This window comes from Leptidea sinapis, chromosome 29 (genome assembly GCF_905404315.1).
Source record: "Leptidea sinapis chromosome 29, ilLepSina1.1, whole genome shotgun sequence".
In the NCBI taxonomy this organism is placed as follows: domain Eukaryota; kingdom Metazoa; phylum Arthropoda; class Insecta; order Lepidoptera; family Pieridae; genus Leptidea; species Leptidea sinapis.
In genome coordinates this window covers 6,954,316-6,972,007 of record NC_066293.1, presented here as the reverse complement: position 1 = coordinate 6,972,007, position 17,692 = coordinate 6,954,316, and the positions used below count along the sequence as shown (strand labels likewise).

General features: G+C 33.1%; 1 protein-coding gene and 1 long non-coding RNA gene across 2 annotated transcripts; both read right to left on the bottom strand.

Annotated features, from left to right (window-relative positions):
- Window positions 1-6,262: 6,262 nt before the first annotated feature.
- On the bottom strand, window positions 6,263-11,509 carry LOC126973376 (uncharacterized). The gene is made up of 3 exons (XR_007731339.1): window positions 11,186-11,509; window positions 9,036-9,092; window positions 6,263-6,359 (listed from the first exon to the last, which is right to left on the bottom strand). It is a non-coding gene; the product is annotated as an uncharacterized LOC126973376 (long non-coding RNA).
- Window positions 11,510-12,628: 1,119 nt separating this feature from the next.
- On the bottom strand, window positions 12,629-15,444 carry LOC126973371 (transcription initiation factor TFIID subunit 10-like). The gene is made up of 2 exons (XM_050820612.1): window positions 15,145-15,444; window positions 12,629-14,141 (listed from the first exon to the last, which is right to left on the bottom strand). Exons 1-2 carry the CDS (start codon window positions 15,312-15,314, stop codon window positions 13,922-13,924), a joined length of 390 nt encoding a protein of 129 aa, XP_050676569.1. The 5' UTR covers window positions 15,315-15,444; the 3' UTR covers window positions 12,629-13,921.
- Window positions 15,445-17,692: the final 2,248 nt, after the last annotated feature.

Genomic DNA, 17,692 nt, shown 5'->3' with positions numbered 1-17,692 from the left:
TTAATAATAAATACCATAGATAATTTTTAGGTCTAGATTGACGGTGACATGTGTAAACTTGCCGAATAAAAGAGAGGCGCACTGTTAACATCTATTTTCAGCAACGCACGAACACTGAGACAAATTGACTGGCGTATCGCAAGTGTAAGACGTGACCGTAGCCGTCATGCGCACTGAAGTAGGTAATAAAGCTGGATTGTTGTGATGCGTTGCCTAACAGATAAAAGTTCCATACCAATTGTGAGAGCGTCGTAACTTGCATAATAACTCATCTCATTAAAACCATTTTAAAATTGATATGTTTGGCACCCTGGAATATTTTTTTTAAATAAATCAATTAAAGCGAATACATTTTGATCAGCGGCACACTTAATTTCTATAAATTTAATTGGTAATCCTCTTATAAAGGTTACGAATTTATTCACATCTATATTAAACATTCACTACGAGTGCGTTCGCTTCACAACAAATACATTACAGTATGCAAATATTTATTTATTTACCAATAATCCAACAGCTTTATTATACCATTACAATAGACTTCCAAATAATTTTACAGATATGCCAATTTAGGCTTAAGAATAATAGTTACAAAAATTTATTAGGTATACATCTGTTATTTTATGCTAGTAGTATTACGTACGTTAATAATAATATTATTTAAGAGGTGTGTGTGTGTGTGTGTGTGGGTATATATATATATATATATATATATATATATATATATATATATATATATAGTGTAGGTGGGTGAGGATATGGTATTCATATCAGAACTTAAAATCTTTTTTGTTAATTACAAAATTCGTAGAAGTTATACAATGATGAATTTAAAAAATTACTTATTAAGCGTCATGAATCGAAATAAAAAATATCTGATATCTTTCAAGTTGGATCAAACTGCAGCGTGCAAAATTTTATTACAATCGGTTCAGTAGTTTAGGAGTTCGTCGCGGACAAAAAACGTGACGCGAAATTTTTGTATATAAAGAAATAGATCACGAAAGGCAAGTCTCGTAAGAAAATCGGTAAAGAGCGATTTTTAGAGACACAACAGCAGTATCAAACACGTGGTATATCCTTTTAATATTATAAATGTGAAAGTTTGTATGTCTGGATGTATGTTTGTACTTCTTTAACGCAAAAACTACTGAATGGATTTTGATGAAACTTTACAATAATATAGCCTACACACCAGAATAACACATAGGCTATTATTTATAAAACAATCGCGTAAATTATACTTTATATGGCAAATCAACGTTTGCCGGTTCAGCTAGTTATGTATATAATATTCAAATATTTGACATTTTCGCCTATAGTGAAAATAATTATTTGAAAGGAGCTAGTTTCATATTTGGCACTCTAATTCAAGTTTCGACTATTTCCATATTATTACACAATTACATTCAGTTTTATTTTTCATAGTTTTATGTCCTATGGTATATTGTTATGGAGCAGTGCAGCCGATATCAATTCCATCTTTGCTGCAGAAGCATGCTATTCGCCCTAATTTCATAGGTCCTAAAGAATCATTAACTGAAAATTTTAAAATTAACATTGTAACTATTGCATCTCACTATATTCTTGATAATGTATGTTGATAGGCACATTAGCGAACAAACATGAACTTATAATATCTACTCCTCGGGTATGTCGAGTTAGTAAGACTCTAAAAAGAATTGCTAAAAACGGTTATAACGAAAATTACTTTGTTAATGATACTACAGATTGAGAATGGAGCGACCAACTTACTAATAAATTTTACTGTACCATATTATATTTTGTCGAAATTTTCGAATAGGTGGTAGTTATTGACGCTCAGTATCTGAGAGATTTTGAATAAAGTAATTTGAATTTCGACTATTCACATCAGTGAAATCGCTAACGATATCTCGTCGTTCTTGTATAAAAAAAACTTCTTGTTTAAATTACGCTTTATTCTGTGAAGAGATTGTAACCTTATTGTGATCATAATATTATAACGTGTCAGAGCGTTAAAGCATAATCTTGACAAGCATTTGACGCATGTAATCAATAATAAATTCCAACAAATATAATATGACAGTATTTACAGTATCTTCAAAACAAAACATGTAACATTAACAGCATGATAACAACCCCGTGAATTAGTGTAAATATCAGCAAACATCGTTTTCATTTCATAACAATAGCAGGACCCTATGAATAAGTAAAATAATAATACTGCCGCAATAGATTTTCATCTATAGATTCTTCTAGCAGAACAAAAATCACTCAGATGTGTCGACAATGCGGACAGAAGAAATGCTCATTAAAACACCCTACAAGTATTCCGTTATATGCCAGAATACGGAGGCCCTGTTTGGATAGCCTGCAAATACCAATTGAGTTATTTATACCAGAGTCAGACACTATTTATGTGTTTCCTCCATGCCATCAAAAACATCGACAGCCTTCTTGCCAACATTACTTAACAGATCAAACTGCAGTTGGCCAAGATGTCTCTGGTCAATGTCATCATAGTTGTATCCCCTTGAATATTCAAGATGTCGATGAAGATGAGGATAGAAGTGAAGAATCAGTGCAGTTCAATGATTTAACTTCGAGTGTTAAATACAATCCATCCAATGGTTGCAGGCATGGAAACCACACAGAAGATGGTTGCTCACTATGCTGTGGGCCTTCTGTCGCAGAAGATGAAAATCTAAGGTATGAAGATACTGAGGAAATACAACACATTCTTAATGAATATCAAACATGTTGCAAGGACCCTTGCAATAAGAATTCCGATAAAAGTTCAGAAAATGACATAGACATTAATGTTCCAAACCACAGACAAATCGATACGCAAAATCTAAGTGAAAGTAATGAGATCAAAGCTTCTAACGATATTGATAGAAGGCCTTATGTTTATTTTGACACTAATAGAGTATACGAATTACCTCAACAAAATTCACAACAACAAAGTACACCCGAGTCATCACAGAATTTTTGGCAAAATCGTAATAACGAATGTAATCATAAAGTTAATGATTACAACAGAAATAACTTAGAATTAAACACGACTGGTAAAAATTGCGATGGTTATAGAACTAATCAGGGCCATGCACAATCAACTCATACACAAATTACACACGACCAAAGAAATGCAACACAGAGTTCTAATAATTTAACAAATGCATCAAATCAATGGTATACACAATATTTAGGTGGAAACACTTTAAATAATACAAATGAGTTGAAACTTAAGAGTTTAAATTCAAATAAAACTAATGACGATGGAACTAGTTCTTATTACAGACATAATGTTATAACTGGTGACGATTTAGACGACAGTTCATTAATCGTCACCCACTTACCACCATTAGTTCGCAGCCCAAACATTCAAACACAAGCTCCCGATGATTTAAGCCATACGTCAAATGAATGTGCCACACAATATCAAGACGTAAATACCTCCGGAAATTATGCAAACACCGTACCACATACATCTGTCAGAACTGCTGGTCATTTGGGCAGTTTTAGTGGTTTAGTTTCAAACGAAAATTCACCTTCTCTATACAATAGTTATAGTCCAATGCGAAATGTAAGGCCGAATAACGATATAACTCAACATATTTTTGGTATCAACGAAATTGAAGAACGGGCCGATAATCATACTGATAATATGCCCTATCATATACCAACACCGAACAATTCAATTCGACCTCATGAAATAAGCCAGCAACCACATTTTAATTCACCAAACGTTACATCAGACCAACACTTTCGACCATCACTTAATCCTTTACAAAATAGACTTTACAACCAAACTGATGAAAAACACGAAAGAAATGATGCGAAAATTCCACAATTTAAGAGTACAGCACAAAAGCCTTTTAATCGCATTCCTGCTACAAGTTACTCGAAGCATAAGAGTAGAGATAGTTATGAAATTCATAGAAAAAAAATCCGAAAGTCGCAGGAATTCGTTTCAAGTCCCATTCCTAAAACCCGAAGCGATGTTGATGGAAATTACTCGAGTCCGGCTACGAAAGACAACATGGCAGGAACTGATCAGCAAGATTATTTTAGATCTAGGAAACTATCGAATACAGAAAAATTTTCAACAGATCAAGAAAATATAGGCTTTTCAATCAAGGCAACAGCTAGACAATCCAATTTGTGTTTTACTAATAAACGGCAAGCTATATGTGGTAAGCGAAAATGCAAGCGCAGTATTGGAACTAATTCCTGTGAGCTAGTTGGCTGTATGGAAAATGAAAATTTTCCTTGCCAGTGTAGATATCCCCCTGCGTATAAACATTTACAATGTGTTGGTAATGTTAGTGGCATTTGCGATTGCAAAAGGAAATAGTGTAAGAAATTGAAAGTGCCTGTGACTGATATCTTTTGTGGGTAAAGGGTTAACGAGTCTTCTACTATACAAAAATAGTGCAACAGATTAAACTTATATGAAGGAAGAGAAATACCAGAAGCAGACGGCCATGAAACTCGGGATAATGCGCTAACATAAGATTTGGCTAGATGGAATTTTCCACACAAAATATTCCCATTAAGAAAATTTCGATAAAATAAAGAGGAACAAGAGAGATATATTAAACATATATAAAAGAATTGGTCGTTTTAGCTTTATTAGAATTTGTCACCTAAGCTTCGAAGTTCAGAGTTTTTAGAAGTTTATTAGTTTTTAATTTGCCAGGATTAGGAGATCACAATAAAGTACTTGACCACTGCCGACTATAATATCTCACAGCACCAGAGAAATTTCAGGAAAATGCGGATGCTTTTAGACACGCGCTTATATTCAAGGTAAATATCCAAGTGTGTGTGTGTCCTTAGCTCTCGGCTAAAAGCGAATTTGTACTCTGCCTCTTTGGGGAATCGAATTGGGTACTGCCCTTTATATATTGCTCAGAAGCAAAATTAAAATAGTTCAAATCTGTAAATCGTATTAAAATTAACAAACGGAGTGATTTTATTAGGTTGACTAACTAATTTATCGCTGAATAAATCGATTAATATGTTTTTTTTTTATATTTAAAGAACAAAGAGCATGTAAGGAACTATGTACATTAGCTAACTAAAATAAGATGTAAACATGAATGCAGAGAGACAATTTGGCCTCAGTATATCGGTTGCTCGAATATCTTAGGATAATACAGCTCCTAGTTCGGCCCTGTATACACAACACACCTTATGTGTGCGTAATAGCTGGCAAATGCTTGGTCTACTACTCTTCAGAGTGTGTGATGTACTGGAGAGTTCGCCACAACAAAGCGAAAATCGCATTCGGATTGTTTTTATTTTCTCAAATTAGGTAACTGTTTTTTTTCTCGGGTTTTACCCATTTATGCATTATCTTTTCATTAAATTTTTATTGTGTTAACACGAAACACCACGATTAAATTGCATAAAAGGTTTTAATATGCATTAGATACAAATTGTACAATGTGAAATTTTATATTTTAGTAGATATAACTGCACGTGCAGAGTTCGTCTGATTCGACGGCCACCACGCCTATTTGATATGCTATGCGACCCGGCGTCGTCGTTTTGTTTGGGGCACGACAGGTTGAGACCTGTCATAGATAGTTATTTTGTCTGGGCTGTTTGCGCACTTAGCCTCTTGATTGTTCTTATTACACCAACCAGCCCAGGCCATCCCAGAAAGATAGCACCTTTTTCAGATTGCTGCAGGCATCCGGGAGCGACGCTGGAGATTGGAGAATTAGTGTCCAACAATATATTATGTAAGACAAATTAAATTGCATATCTATCGTCGTAAGAGAAAACCAAAGACGAGTAATAGAATAAAATGTGATAACAGCCGAACCATGATTTCATTGCTTTTGCTTTTACAATGTTTTATCATTACCTCATTGCATTGCGGCTAATTGCCGTATTTTATACATTTACCTACTACTTACCTACTGTTTTTTTATAAATCTCAATTTTTTATATCAAAATTAGTCAATTTCTAGAATGTTCTCAACGTATTTATATTTTTAACAAATTTTATCTTTGTTATCTGTACTGACTACTGTCACCATGACCACCGCGTGTTGTTGAGGTACGAGATGCCTTAGCTCAATTAACATATATTCATATTTAGATTCTAAATAAAATTAAGATATTACTTTTTCAACTTATGTTCATCTTCTCTAGTGTTGAGGGAGAGAGATCGGTACTAAAGTACGCTCTTTATGTTGATATTGGGTGGCATTAGGAACTTCGGTTCCAAAAGAAACAATTTATAAAATAAATCTTTTATTGAAAATATTAACATTAAACCTTTTAAGTTGACAATTTAGTCCGTTTGTCGATGGCCATTTTTTTCGTTTTTTTTGTTCGCTTTCTTTTTGGTTTTTCGTCACCTGAGGAAATTATATTATAATTCGTAGTTAAATATAGATTGTTGCAACTTAGTACCTCCATGCATATAAAGGTATGTGCCTATAATATGTAAAACGATGATAGCTTAGATCATTTTTGCGTCAAGAAAGAGTCTGTTGCTGTCAGACAAACGATAAAGGCAGGCAAGGCTTAACCAATTGTTTATATTTAGTTTTATGAATATTTAATACTTTAGTGTGCATGGCAAGCTACGTCTTACGCTCGCGATTTTTATGACACTTTGTGTTAGTGTGCGACTGTGAGCGTATTGTTCAAAATAGAGATTAACTCTAAACTCAATTTTTTTCGACGTTGTCACAGTTTTCATAGTCTATCTAGGCGTATAAATGATCTGAGGATGATGGTTTCAAAAGTATAAACTGTAGCGCAGCTAAACAGCGCCCTTCTCCAGATAAAGAAGGGAATGATGTTCCATGTATAAATATCTTAATAGGTAATTCATTTAGATTTAGTTAATTTAAAATAAATCAAAAATAAGATAGACGATCAATACAGAACGTGATTGATATAGGGTATAGAAACATTATAGGATATGATTTGGCAAATATAGTGTCATGTGTGTTTGTGGCATGTCTTATTGTGGTTTTGTTTGTGTATGTGAGGGAGTGAAAAGTTTTTAACATTTCCAGGAGTATCTCTAGTACATCATAATTTTGCTATTTTAACCAGGAGTCAAGTTTAATTTTTTCCAAGTGACCAATTAATGTGTGAGATTGTATTAGTTTTCGACACATGCCGTGCTATTTCAAGGCACTTCTGACGCCCAAAAATAACAAATAGTGGCGTGGAATAGATTCCTATGGTGGGAAGATAATGTATTATACTACCTATTTATTTACTTCATACTTATCTAATATAATCCAGAAAGAAGTAATTTATAACGAACATTCCAGCTGTAATGCAGATGGGCATGCCCCAGGGATCAATCCTAGGATCATTATTATTCCTCGTCTACATTAATTATTTATTATTTGTAGCCTCAAAATATGTGAAATTTTTCTTTTCTTTTCATGAGTTTATAATGTTCACAGATAATCACATAATTCAGATAAAATAAATTAGTTCTTGGAAAAAATATCTAAATCCCTCAGGGTGAATAATTAGTTGTGCACATATAGCCAGTAAAACCAAATATTATATTGAATTCTCTCTACCAAATGTAAAAAAAAGTATCACGGAGTATAATATTAAATAGAGAACCATTAAAACTTGTACACTCCACATCGTCAATTAGAATAGTATTAGATGAAAAACTTCAATGGCTTGATATTTATTTCAATCAAGGCATTCAAATTGACTCAGTGCTGCTACTTTTGCTTTCAGAAGAATTAAAAATCTTACTGATACCAACACATTGAGATTGTTTTATTTCTGTTGTTTCCTTAGCAGTATGTATTAAATAAATTGCAATTTATATTAAATAAATTTTATGCTATGGGAGAAAGCAGGTTTCTTCTCTCAAATGTGTGCAAAGGGAACGATGGCTGGTCCATGCGTCAACGAGTGCTGCCTGGTATATTTATTTATTTATTTAATAAGTACAACCACATTATCCTTACCAACTAGTTTTATATATTACAGGGTATTGTGTCTGATATGTATAACAATTACGGTGTACATAACTTTGCCAAATAACTATGAAATACTAATAATACTAAATAATTTTATGTAATTAATAACAATAATATTACTAAATTTTGAAATGCTCCCAAATCTTTTGCTTAAAACTATATAAAGAGTCATGAAACACATCCAATTCGATGCGACCATTTATTAAATTATACTCCTCAAGAATGCGCTTAACCGGAGACTGTAAGCTTATATTTGATCTACAGGGCGTTGTATAGAAAATTTTGGATAATTTAGCTCTCGGATACTTATAAGGGGCCTTAAGTGCAACGCGACTGAGCAGGTACTCACAATTTACTTTATGGTTAATGGTGTTGTAAAGAAAAACTATATCATACATCACTCTCCTGTCTCTGAGTTTGACCATGTTAAATTTAGCCAGTCGTTCCTCATAGGGTTGTCGATGCGAAAAACCATGAGAACAGAATGCTAAGTGACGCGTAAATGATCTTTGAATACTCTCAACTGGTATAGTTAATAAATCATTGTATTTGTTAGATGTTATTACTAATTATGACAGTAATCACGACTACCATGTTCACGAAACATCACCATAACACCATACACAAACAATGAATTCAAGCTCTGAAGGTTGATGCATCCAATATACGATAATTTATATTTGTACAGTTTATTATTTATTACTTTTATTAAAATATTTGATATTTAACATTTTTTAACTTTGAACATGATTCATATTACTTATATCGGATGCAGCACCTAACTCATTTGTTATAAATTCAAATTCAAATATTATTATTCAAAATAGGATTCAAAATCACTTATTGAACGTCAAAAACTACCACAATATACACTACATTTATTAATGCCATTATAAAATACTTTATTTGAATAGTGCCGTAGAGTTTCTGATATGTTCCTCTCAAGACCTCTACTTTTTTCGATTATAATGGTAGAGTCAGTAATTTAAAGGAAATATTTAAAGTGACGGTTCAAAAGCGCTAACTTAAGCCTGAGTAAAGTAAATTATACTTATATCGACTAACCAATAGTTACTTTCTTTCTTTGAACTGGTTGTGGGACCTCATTGTGGTTTTCCTGACCTGAAAATGCGTCAAAGTACAAAATTAAATTAATTCTATATTACGCACCTAGGGAGAAAAGTAGGTCATTCTCACCCGCGGAATATTGCCAATCGCGGTTGGCAATATCCTAGTTATCTCACGTGGTGCGCATGCGATTTTTTCCCCACCTGGGTGAAAAGCTCGCTTTTAATCCCTGGTACGAATGAGAAAAGCCGTCTTGCCGGGAGAGAATCGACCACTTTTCTCCCTCGTACCAGGGACTAAAAGTGAGCTTTTCATCAAGGTGGGAAAAAAAATATTTTCTTCTTCTGTGTCACAATATGTCCTAGCGGTCATTGCGTACATGGTGAATGTAAAAAGAAAAAAAAATAACCTTCATAAGTGTCATTTTCTTATCGTGTAATGACCGTGACCGAATAAAATGATTTTGATTTTATGTGGCATTGGCAGGTTTTATGTGTCTTTCAACATCTCTTTGTTTGTGGTGGTTTTATAGAAGACATACGAGCGCACAGGCTTTTGATATCTTTTAACACCAGAGTAATCACAGGAGCATTGCTTTTAAGGGCGGGTTTTTAGCACTTAAGTTTTTTTATGGAAAAGGAGGACAAACGAGCGTACGGGTCACCTGGTGTTAAGTGATCACCGCCACGAACATTCTCTTGCAACACAAGAGGGATCACAGGAGCGTTCTCAGCCTTACAGTAAGGTTTCAAGTCGTATCGTCCCGGAAATCATCGCACAAGGGAGCTCATTCCACAGTTTTGTAGTACGTGGAAGAAAGTTCCTTGAAAATAGCACTGTGGAGGACACATTCAGATGGTGGGAATGATATTTTCATTTGTGGCGTGCCGTGCGATGGTGTAATTCAGCGGTAGGAATCAGGTGAAGCAGCTCTTCGGAATACTCCCCGTAATAAACGCGGTAGAAGACACACAATGAGGCCGAAGTCTCTACGCAACGCCAAGTGATCCAGCCGTTCATAGAGCACTAGGTCCCCGACAATTCTTACCCTATTACTAAGATCCTCTGTCTGTACGTCAGTAAGTGGGCTGTATCTCATTAGATACAATAGTTAGACAAAATGAAATTTTGATAGTGTGTACGTGTATATTATACTTTGGCCACATCTGCACCTACTGCCCCAAAGTAATGCGCGCCCACTGGCGAAGCTTCGTGCGTTAGGACACTAGAAAGTAATCGCTTAACGCGCCTGTGGTTTTTTCTTCGTTGTAACTTCTATGTTTTGCATCAATGCTTAACTATGGACGACGACTGTCTTTACTTATACATTTTGTGTGCTAACAATCACATAATACATTTAATTAGCTTCATAAGATGATATATACAGGAATTTCAACTCCATTTCATCACTCCACTTCATTTTTATTTAAACTATATCGTATACTTTGCCGCGCGCGCCTGTCGGATCTTATCAAGAATAAACGCCGAAATGAACACAGAACAACGCTAGTCAGATCAGGCAGCGCGAAACGTTAGCACGCTAAAACCGTTTGATGTAGCGACTCCCGCGCGAAAACGCACACTCAGCCCGAATGCTCGGGATAACAGCCGATAATGGCGGGTCTTAGCACGAAGCTTTTTGAGTCGTGACGATACACGCAGGTGCGGCCCAGCATCACTGTTGCTGTCATCACAAACAAAGCAAGATGGCTCTTTTTCAAATTTAGAATTGTTGCGTGAATGCGTGAACCCAGAAGAATTTAGTGATCTATGAACACATAGACTGATTCCATATTGAATTATTAGTATAGAACGAATTGTACCTGTGTGTGTGAGTTGTTCGTGGGATAGTAATAATCTAAAGGAAAGAACCTAAACCAATCAAGTCTATATTTTAATCTGGTGCAAAAACATCGTCTAGGGACTTGTAGTGTTAGGTTCCGATTGAAAGTACGACACTTATTGCCTACCATCATATTTTTTTTTTATTTGGAACGCAGAACGCTCATTGCCGAAAAATTCACGACGCTCTGCAGACGTACTTTGTGGTGGAAAAAGCGTTATTTCGATTCTACTTCAGCTTTTATTGTAAAATAATCTTTAAATATCATAATAACAGTTGGCTTTAAGTTTTGATTCAATATTACCTTTCCCAAGAATATTTTCCAACTGATTGCGAAGTGGTTTTATAAACAACTTTAATGGGTGACTGTCGCTGATGAAACCATGACTTCTCATATCCAGTGAAGAACTAGGCTGGAAACATATTCTTTGTATGAAGTCCTTCGTTTGTGCAGACATGAAACTATTTTGTAATTCGATTTGCCGCGGGATATTTGAGTGATTCGAATTCATTTTATGGTTTTACAGAGATTTAGGAGTATTATCAATTCATTTTTATTTGTTTTGGATGTCACATGTCAGGGCTCGAAATCAGGACAGATTGTCGAATTTGAAATTATGTCACAAAGAGAAAATACTTAGGTAAAACGCAAATGTGGAATCGATCATTATTAATTTAATGGTCCTGTTAAGTTTCTTCAAGGTTTGAAAAGTTTTAGCGTACGTGACAAAAAGAATTTGCAAGTATGTATAAAAAAAAGTATTTACCTATTTGATGACGCGGAGGGCAAAGAGCAAAATAATACTTAGGCGGAGGGCAACGGATAAAGTCACGCGTATAATAATGAATACTTATTATAATATGGTTCAAGTGAAGCTAACCGTGAAAAATTGCAGTGTGAGACAGGCGAGATTGCCTTTTTAAAGCCTAAACATATGATCGGATTTGGTTTGGCCAAACCGGACAAGTCTCCCGACAATGAATGTGACACTGAGTCCTAGCGTATGACATAGTTTGTAATGTTAAACCCTTAGTGACACCACGGCGACAAATGTCAAATTTCAAACAAACCTATACGCATATTATTAAGTTTGTTATTATGAACTATGACGTCATTGTTCGTGCTCAACAAGGGCAAGGGCGCGAAAATGACATGTCTTCAGAGTGGTCTCATCAATGGGCTATTTTTAACAATTCTTTATCGATATAATTTATCGTATAAAATAAATTTTATAAAAAATGTTCATATTCCGTATTGTTTTGCTTACTACGTCTTGTTAACTGTTTACTGTACTCTTTGCCGAAGCCAATCTAAGCCCTAACTAGTATATCTTGCCAGTCGAAATATGTGTGGTTCATAAAAATTACCTCAATAGTTCTTTTTAATAGGTAGGCATATATTATTTTTAATTTAAAAAACTCCCTAAAGACGAGTGCTCATCTTCTAAGAGAGTAGTATATTCTTTGATCTTCTATCTACGAAAAACACTTTATAATTTTGTTAATGTCAAGTGTCGAACCTAAAAAAATATTGATTTTTTTCTACTGGTCGTTTTTTAAAAGTGGTACGGTACTTACAAGGTGGTGGTGACATGTTTTACGGATATCAATGGGAAGTTGCAAGAAGCCTCAGTACAGTGTATATTACTCGGATTGCTTTTTGCTAAACATTTTGTCTTGTTTAAGTGTGATAAATCAAATGTTCATACACATTCATTAATAGTTTGGGAGTTATTAAAAAGGCACAAAATTATAAGGCATTTATTTTCTTAAAATTAATTCATGAGAATTCCTTTTGATGTCACTTCAAATACCAAATTTACTACCATTAATGCTGGATTGTATGGTTGTTTAGTTATTATCTGACAGACAATTTTAGTTCAATAAAAGAACACATTAATACTTTTTTTAAATTAACTATTTAATTAAAGGTAATGTTGAATGTATTAAAAAATAATCACAAATAATTTATCTAGCTAAAATATAGTATTTCAGTGGCTGATATCAAATGTTTATTTCAATTTGTTTTAATTAAATATGATTTGTGAATTATGTTGGTACAATTAAACTTATATACCAGTATGAAATTACCCAAAAAAAGCTCAGAAAATGGATAATACTCAACACAATAAATATACAGTTTGTTTATTGTGTTTGAAAATAACAGTATTACTTACAGTTATTACAACTTTTGAGATAAAACCGTTTTTATTAATGTATTGTATAATATATATTATAGGTATTAAAGCAGTACTGAGCAAGGAAGAAGCAATTATGAATAAAATAGTGAAACAAACAAAATTTATATAACAGTACTATTGTGTGTATCAAGATATGTACAGTTTTAAAATGCTCTGATATTGTCTTTCTCATCAGGGTGCTGGAACTGCTTTAGGGGGTACAAAAATAACCTAACTTTGTGTCTGAGAAAAATGTGTCTACTTATTAAACCTATTTTATCTATCAAAATGTTTTGTCCCTTTCAGTCAAGTTTAACTTAGGTTAGATAGAACAACAAAACATTAGCTATATAGACACTTATCCCACCACCATAGAACTGATATAGATCCCATGTCAGTAAAGAAACAAATATTATCACTGACTATCCACACAGTCAACATGGATTCTCCGAGACAGAGCTTTGGATACTACTCACCCGCAGTTGGTGTTATATTTATGATTATGATCCCTTAAAAAGGGAACAAAATAATTTAAGGGGTAGTTTTTTACTTTAAATGTTATGTGCCTCAGCTTTAGTAACCCTAACCACCATATTTAATTAAATTTTCTTTTTCTATAATATAAAATGGAATTTACAGTGAAGCAAATTAATATGTGTTAGTAATGTGGTATGTCCTGGCTTAGTAATTAATCTTTAAAGTCCATACTTCTGAGCTAGCTTATATCAAGATTTTTGTTTATATGACTAAAATTTTACTAATGTTTGTCTTAATAACACTTGCTGATACTCCACTAATAATCATTATTCCACAATCAATTTAATGTCACTATCACAAGTTGTATCACATTGTGTTGCTTCTCAAATGAAGTAATGTGGTTTCTTGGCAACTATTCCATATTCTTGCAGAGCGGGCACAAGATCATCCATTGTCATTACAAATTTCTTCTCTTTTGGTCCTTTTTGGTTTTTAGAGTTTTGCGCCAGTTGGCTGGATGTTCGCATCTTGCAGTGTTGGAGAGCATCATTGGCTATGTCCGACAGGAACTTTTGTGAGGCCAATGCAATTAGTCGAATTAGTCTGAAATAAGAGATTTATATGAATATGGGACCATCTACAAATTATGCCACATTATGTGTTGGGGGGCATGGGTACAAGTTTAATGACAGTTGCTGTAAAATATTAAAACATGAAATATTATAATAATATTTTTTTAATGGGTACCTTATTAATTACATAGTTTATACAGTGGTTTTATATTACTAATGTAAAACAATAATGTTAAGGAAACAAATAATGTAAAATAATAAAATATAAATTAATATAATTAATAGAATAGTGGATATGAGACTAATTTGCAAATAATGTTGTTATTTTTTGCATTTGTACCCTGACTACCATATTAGTTCAATATAGTTTTAAATTAAAGGAGAAAATCTGTAATTTTCACACTAAAATAAAATAATGATTACAAAGTTATACCTTTATTTACTAACAGCATGTGTTGATTAATGCACCTACTGTACTCAATAACTTTTTTGTTTTTATTTTTAATTTACATCTATTTTTTTGACAATTTGATGTTTCAGTATTTTCTGTTGCATCACTTTACATATATTGTAATTAAAAGAATTTGTAAAACAATAAAGCTGTTAATTTAAAAGATTGTCAAAGATCTTCTTGCCACTTCTTTTCCAAAGTGTTTAAAATATTTTTGACATTCATTAGTGTCATTTTGTTGAATGAATAGTGATTCAGATTTGATTTTAATAAATGACTATTATCGTCTTGTAAATTACCGTTAAAGATAAGGAGTCCGAACAGCTTAAATCATTTTTCCCTAGGTATAAATCAAATTATTTCTGGAAACACTCTTAAAGCTAAGCCATTTTTTGTAATAGATTGGACTTTGAATATTGTTGCTCAAAGAAAAAAAATATTCAAGTAATTAATAAGCCAATAATAATGGAACTGCTTAACATAAGAACTGAACTAAACGTTCGTCTTGTTGTCCTTGTGTTATATTCTTATACCTGTATGAACAGATACAGCTAATGTCGGCAGAATAGTAGCTTGAACTTACCTGGGATCTTGCGACTCAAATCCTGATATATTCAGGTAGTAAGCTACAACAGAATCAGGAATTGATGGAGTGTAGTTTTCCAACTGAAGGAGAAAGTCGTTTAAAGCATGACCAACACCTGTTCCTTCATCCATTCCGATAGATGGGGAGTTCATGCGAGTCATATGCATAATTTCCTATAATTGAACAATTCTATACTTTCTGCTTTTATTCAGGATTAATTATGTTTTTAAATAAATAGAAATATTAGTAAAATGTACTCGTTTTTCAATTTTCAAAGTCAGTTTTTGTGATAGATAATTGATAGTGATTAGTGAAATGTCATATTTATAACTGTCACCGCGTAATGACAATTGACAGCGAAACCTAACCTTCGAGAATTTTTTGTTCGTTGAATATATTTTGTATTTTCAAATAATTTTAGGCACATAGTGGTCACTAAAATATAATAAAGCTTATAACTCTATACTTTTTAATAAATCATCTTTTAAAATTACTGCAAAAGCTTTCTACTTTTTCCCCAAACATAGAGTCGAAGCTACAGATATAACATAAATAACAAGTCTAATGCTCTGTAGCACAGAACACTTACTCTAACGAGCTCTGATGATATATAGTCTGTACTCTGTATAAGCATGTCTGCCAACATGAAATGAGATTATAGAAAATGTATTGCTTCATGCTGATCTATAATTTTGTTATACCTAACATAAATTGTATTATTATAATAATTTTACATACAATATTGAATAGATAAAATTACGTTCTACTTAAATACTCGTGAATTTTCTTAACTTTTCGTATGTAATATATTTTGCGGCCGAGTTTTTGTCACATATGGCGATTTTCCGCGATTATTTTATTATTTCAATGACTAATATTAAATTTTTTTCTTTAAATGAAAACGTCGTGATGTGTTGTGTGACAGTTGATCACGCCCAGATCTTGGAATTGATCACATCATTATGTGGCCGACGACTATAATATGAAATAGGTGTATTTCATGAAATACAAAATAAACATTAGTAGCAACTAGCAATATCGAAAAAAGTAATAGTATCCATCATAATTTTGATTTTGGAATGCATCATGTATATAAAAAACCAAATTATATGTAACCTTTAACCACAAAAAGAGTTTAATCTTTTCTAGGTGTATTTTATGTTACTGACCGCTTGGACGGCTAATTAGAAATAATTTAGATAAGCGTCCTGGTTTGTTCCATTGTTGGAATTATAAAAAAAAAATCTTTCTTCGCTTTTCTACCGATTTGGCGGAAAATGAACATCAAATTGGAATTTTGTGTTTTACAATTAGTTTTGTTAAAAATGGGCAAAAATAAAAGTTGTGACGCTTTAACTAGACAAATAATTGCTAATTTGCATTTGAAATAAAAGTTGACGTACAGGAGAATAGCTGGCCAATTCAAATGTTTTGTAAGGAAAGTTTTTAATGCTATTGACCATTAAAGAAGACATGGAAATATCGAAAACGTTTTCTAGGATGACTCGACCGAGAAAAACATCGGCCAGACAAGACATGTTTGCTAATCGTAAGTGTTGCTAAGCATGACCCATTCAAAGGCTCCAAATTGATTAAAAATAAACGTTTTTCGCCTGATGACTACAAAAACGTCTCATCAAAACTGGTACGCCGAAGATTAGTGGAAGCTAATTGCTTGGGAAGGTTTCTCGAAAGGTACCGCTTTTTACCTAGCAATACCGAAAGAAGCGTTTATTATTATGGAAAAAATATGTTCATTGGACGGTACGAGAAAAAAGTGTTATCTTAGATGCAACTAAAATAAACATGTTAAATTCAGATGGAAAACACTATGTTAGACGTCTAATAAACCATGTTTTCAATTATAAATACACAAGGAGCATAGTTAAGCACGGTGGCTGTAATATAAAAGTATGGGGATGTTTTTCCGGATGTGGAGTTGCACCTGTTCGAAATATTGGAGGTACAATGGATCAAGTCCGTTGAGTCCCAAAACATATTAGCCTGTAACCTGGTTCTATCATGACCCTAAACAAATGGCCAACAGTGTCTAATGTCTTATTAGGGAATTATAAATAATTATTATTATTGAAAATCTGTGGTATGTCGTTAAAAAGAAAGTTTCAAACAAACGAAACTTCAATGAAAAAGAACTGTGCGAAGCAATCCCAATCGAAAAATGTCTGACATTGCTTGAATCAATGGCACGTCGTTGCAGAGCTGTCATGGACAATAAAGACTAAGCAATTAAATATTAATTATAACAGAATTTATTAGCATTAGCCATTTCGTAAGCAATATATTACTGATTACTTATTCTCACAAATTATACAAATTTTTACTGCATTTTTCTGTTGTTTCTAATTAGCTGTCCATCACTGTTGAGATTCATCTGAATCACTGTAGATAATTGGCATGTTTTATTTATTGTTAAAGGAAATTGAAAAAAACATAAATTGCTAAATATAACTAACAAATAACTGTCGCTTACAATATTGAAGTTATATTTCATTTTGGCGCGTCAGGAAAAATTACCAGAATGAAT

Bases quoted from the DNA above. Each gene is read 5' to 3' on its own strand.
- LOC126973371 (XM_050820612.1), bottom strand. From the start codon at position 15,314: ATGCATATGACTCGCATGAACTCCCCATCTATCGGAATGGATGAAGGA. The intron at 14,142-15,144 runs GTAAGTTCAAGC...CTCTTATTTCAG, and splicing joins TTTGAGTCGCAAGATCCCAG to ACTAATTCGACTAATTGCAT.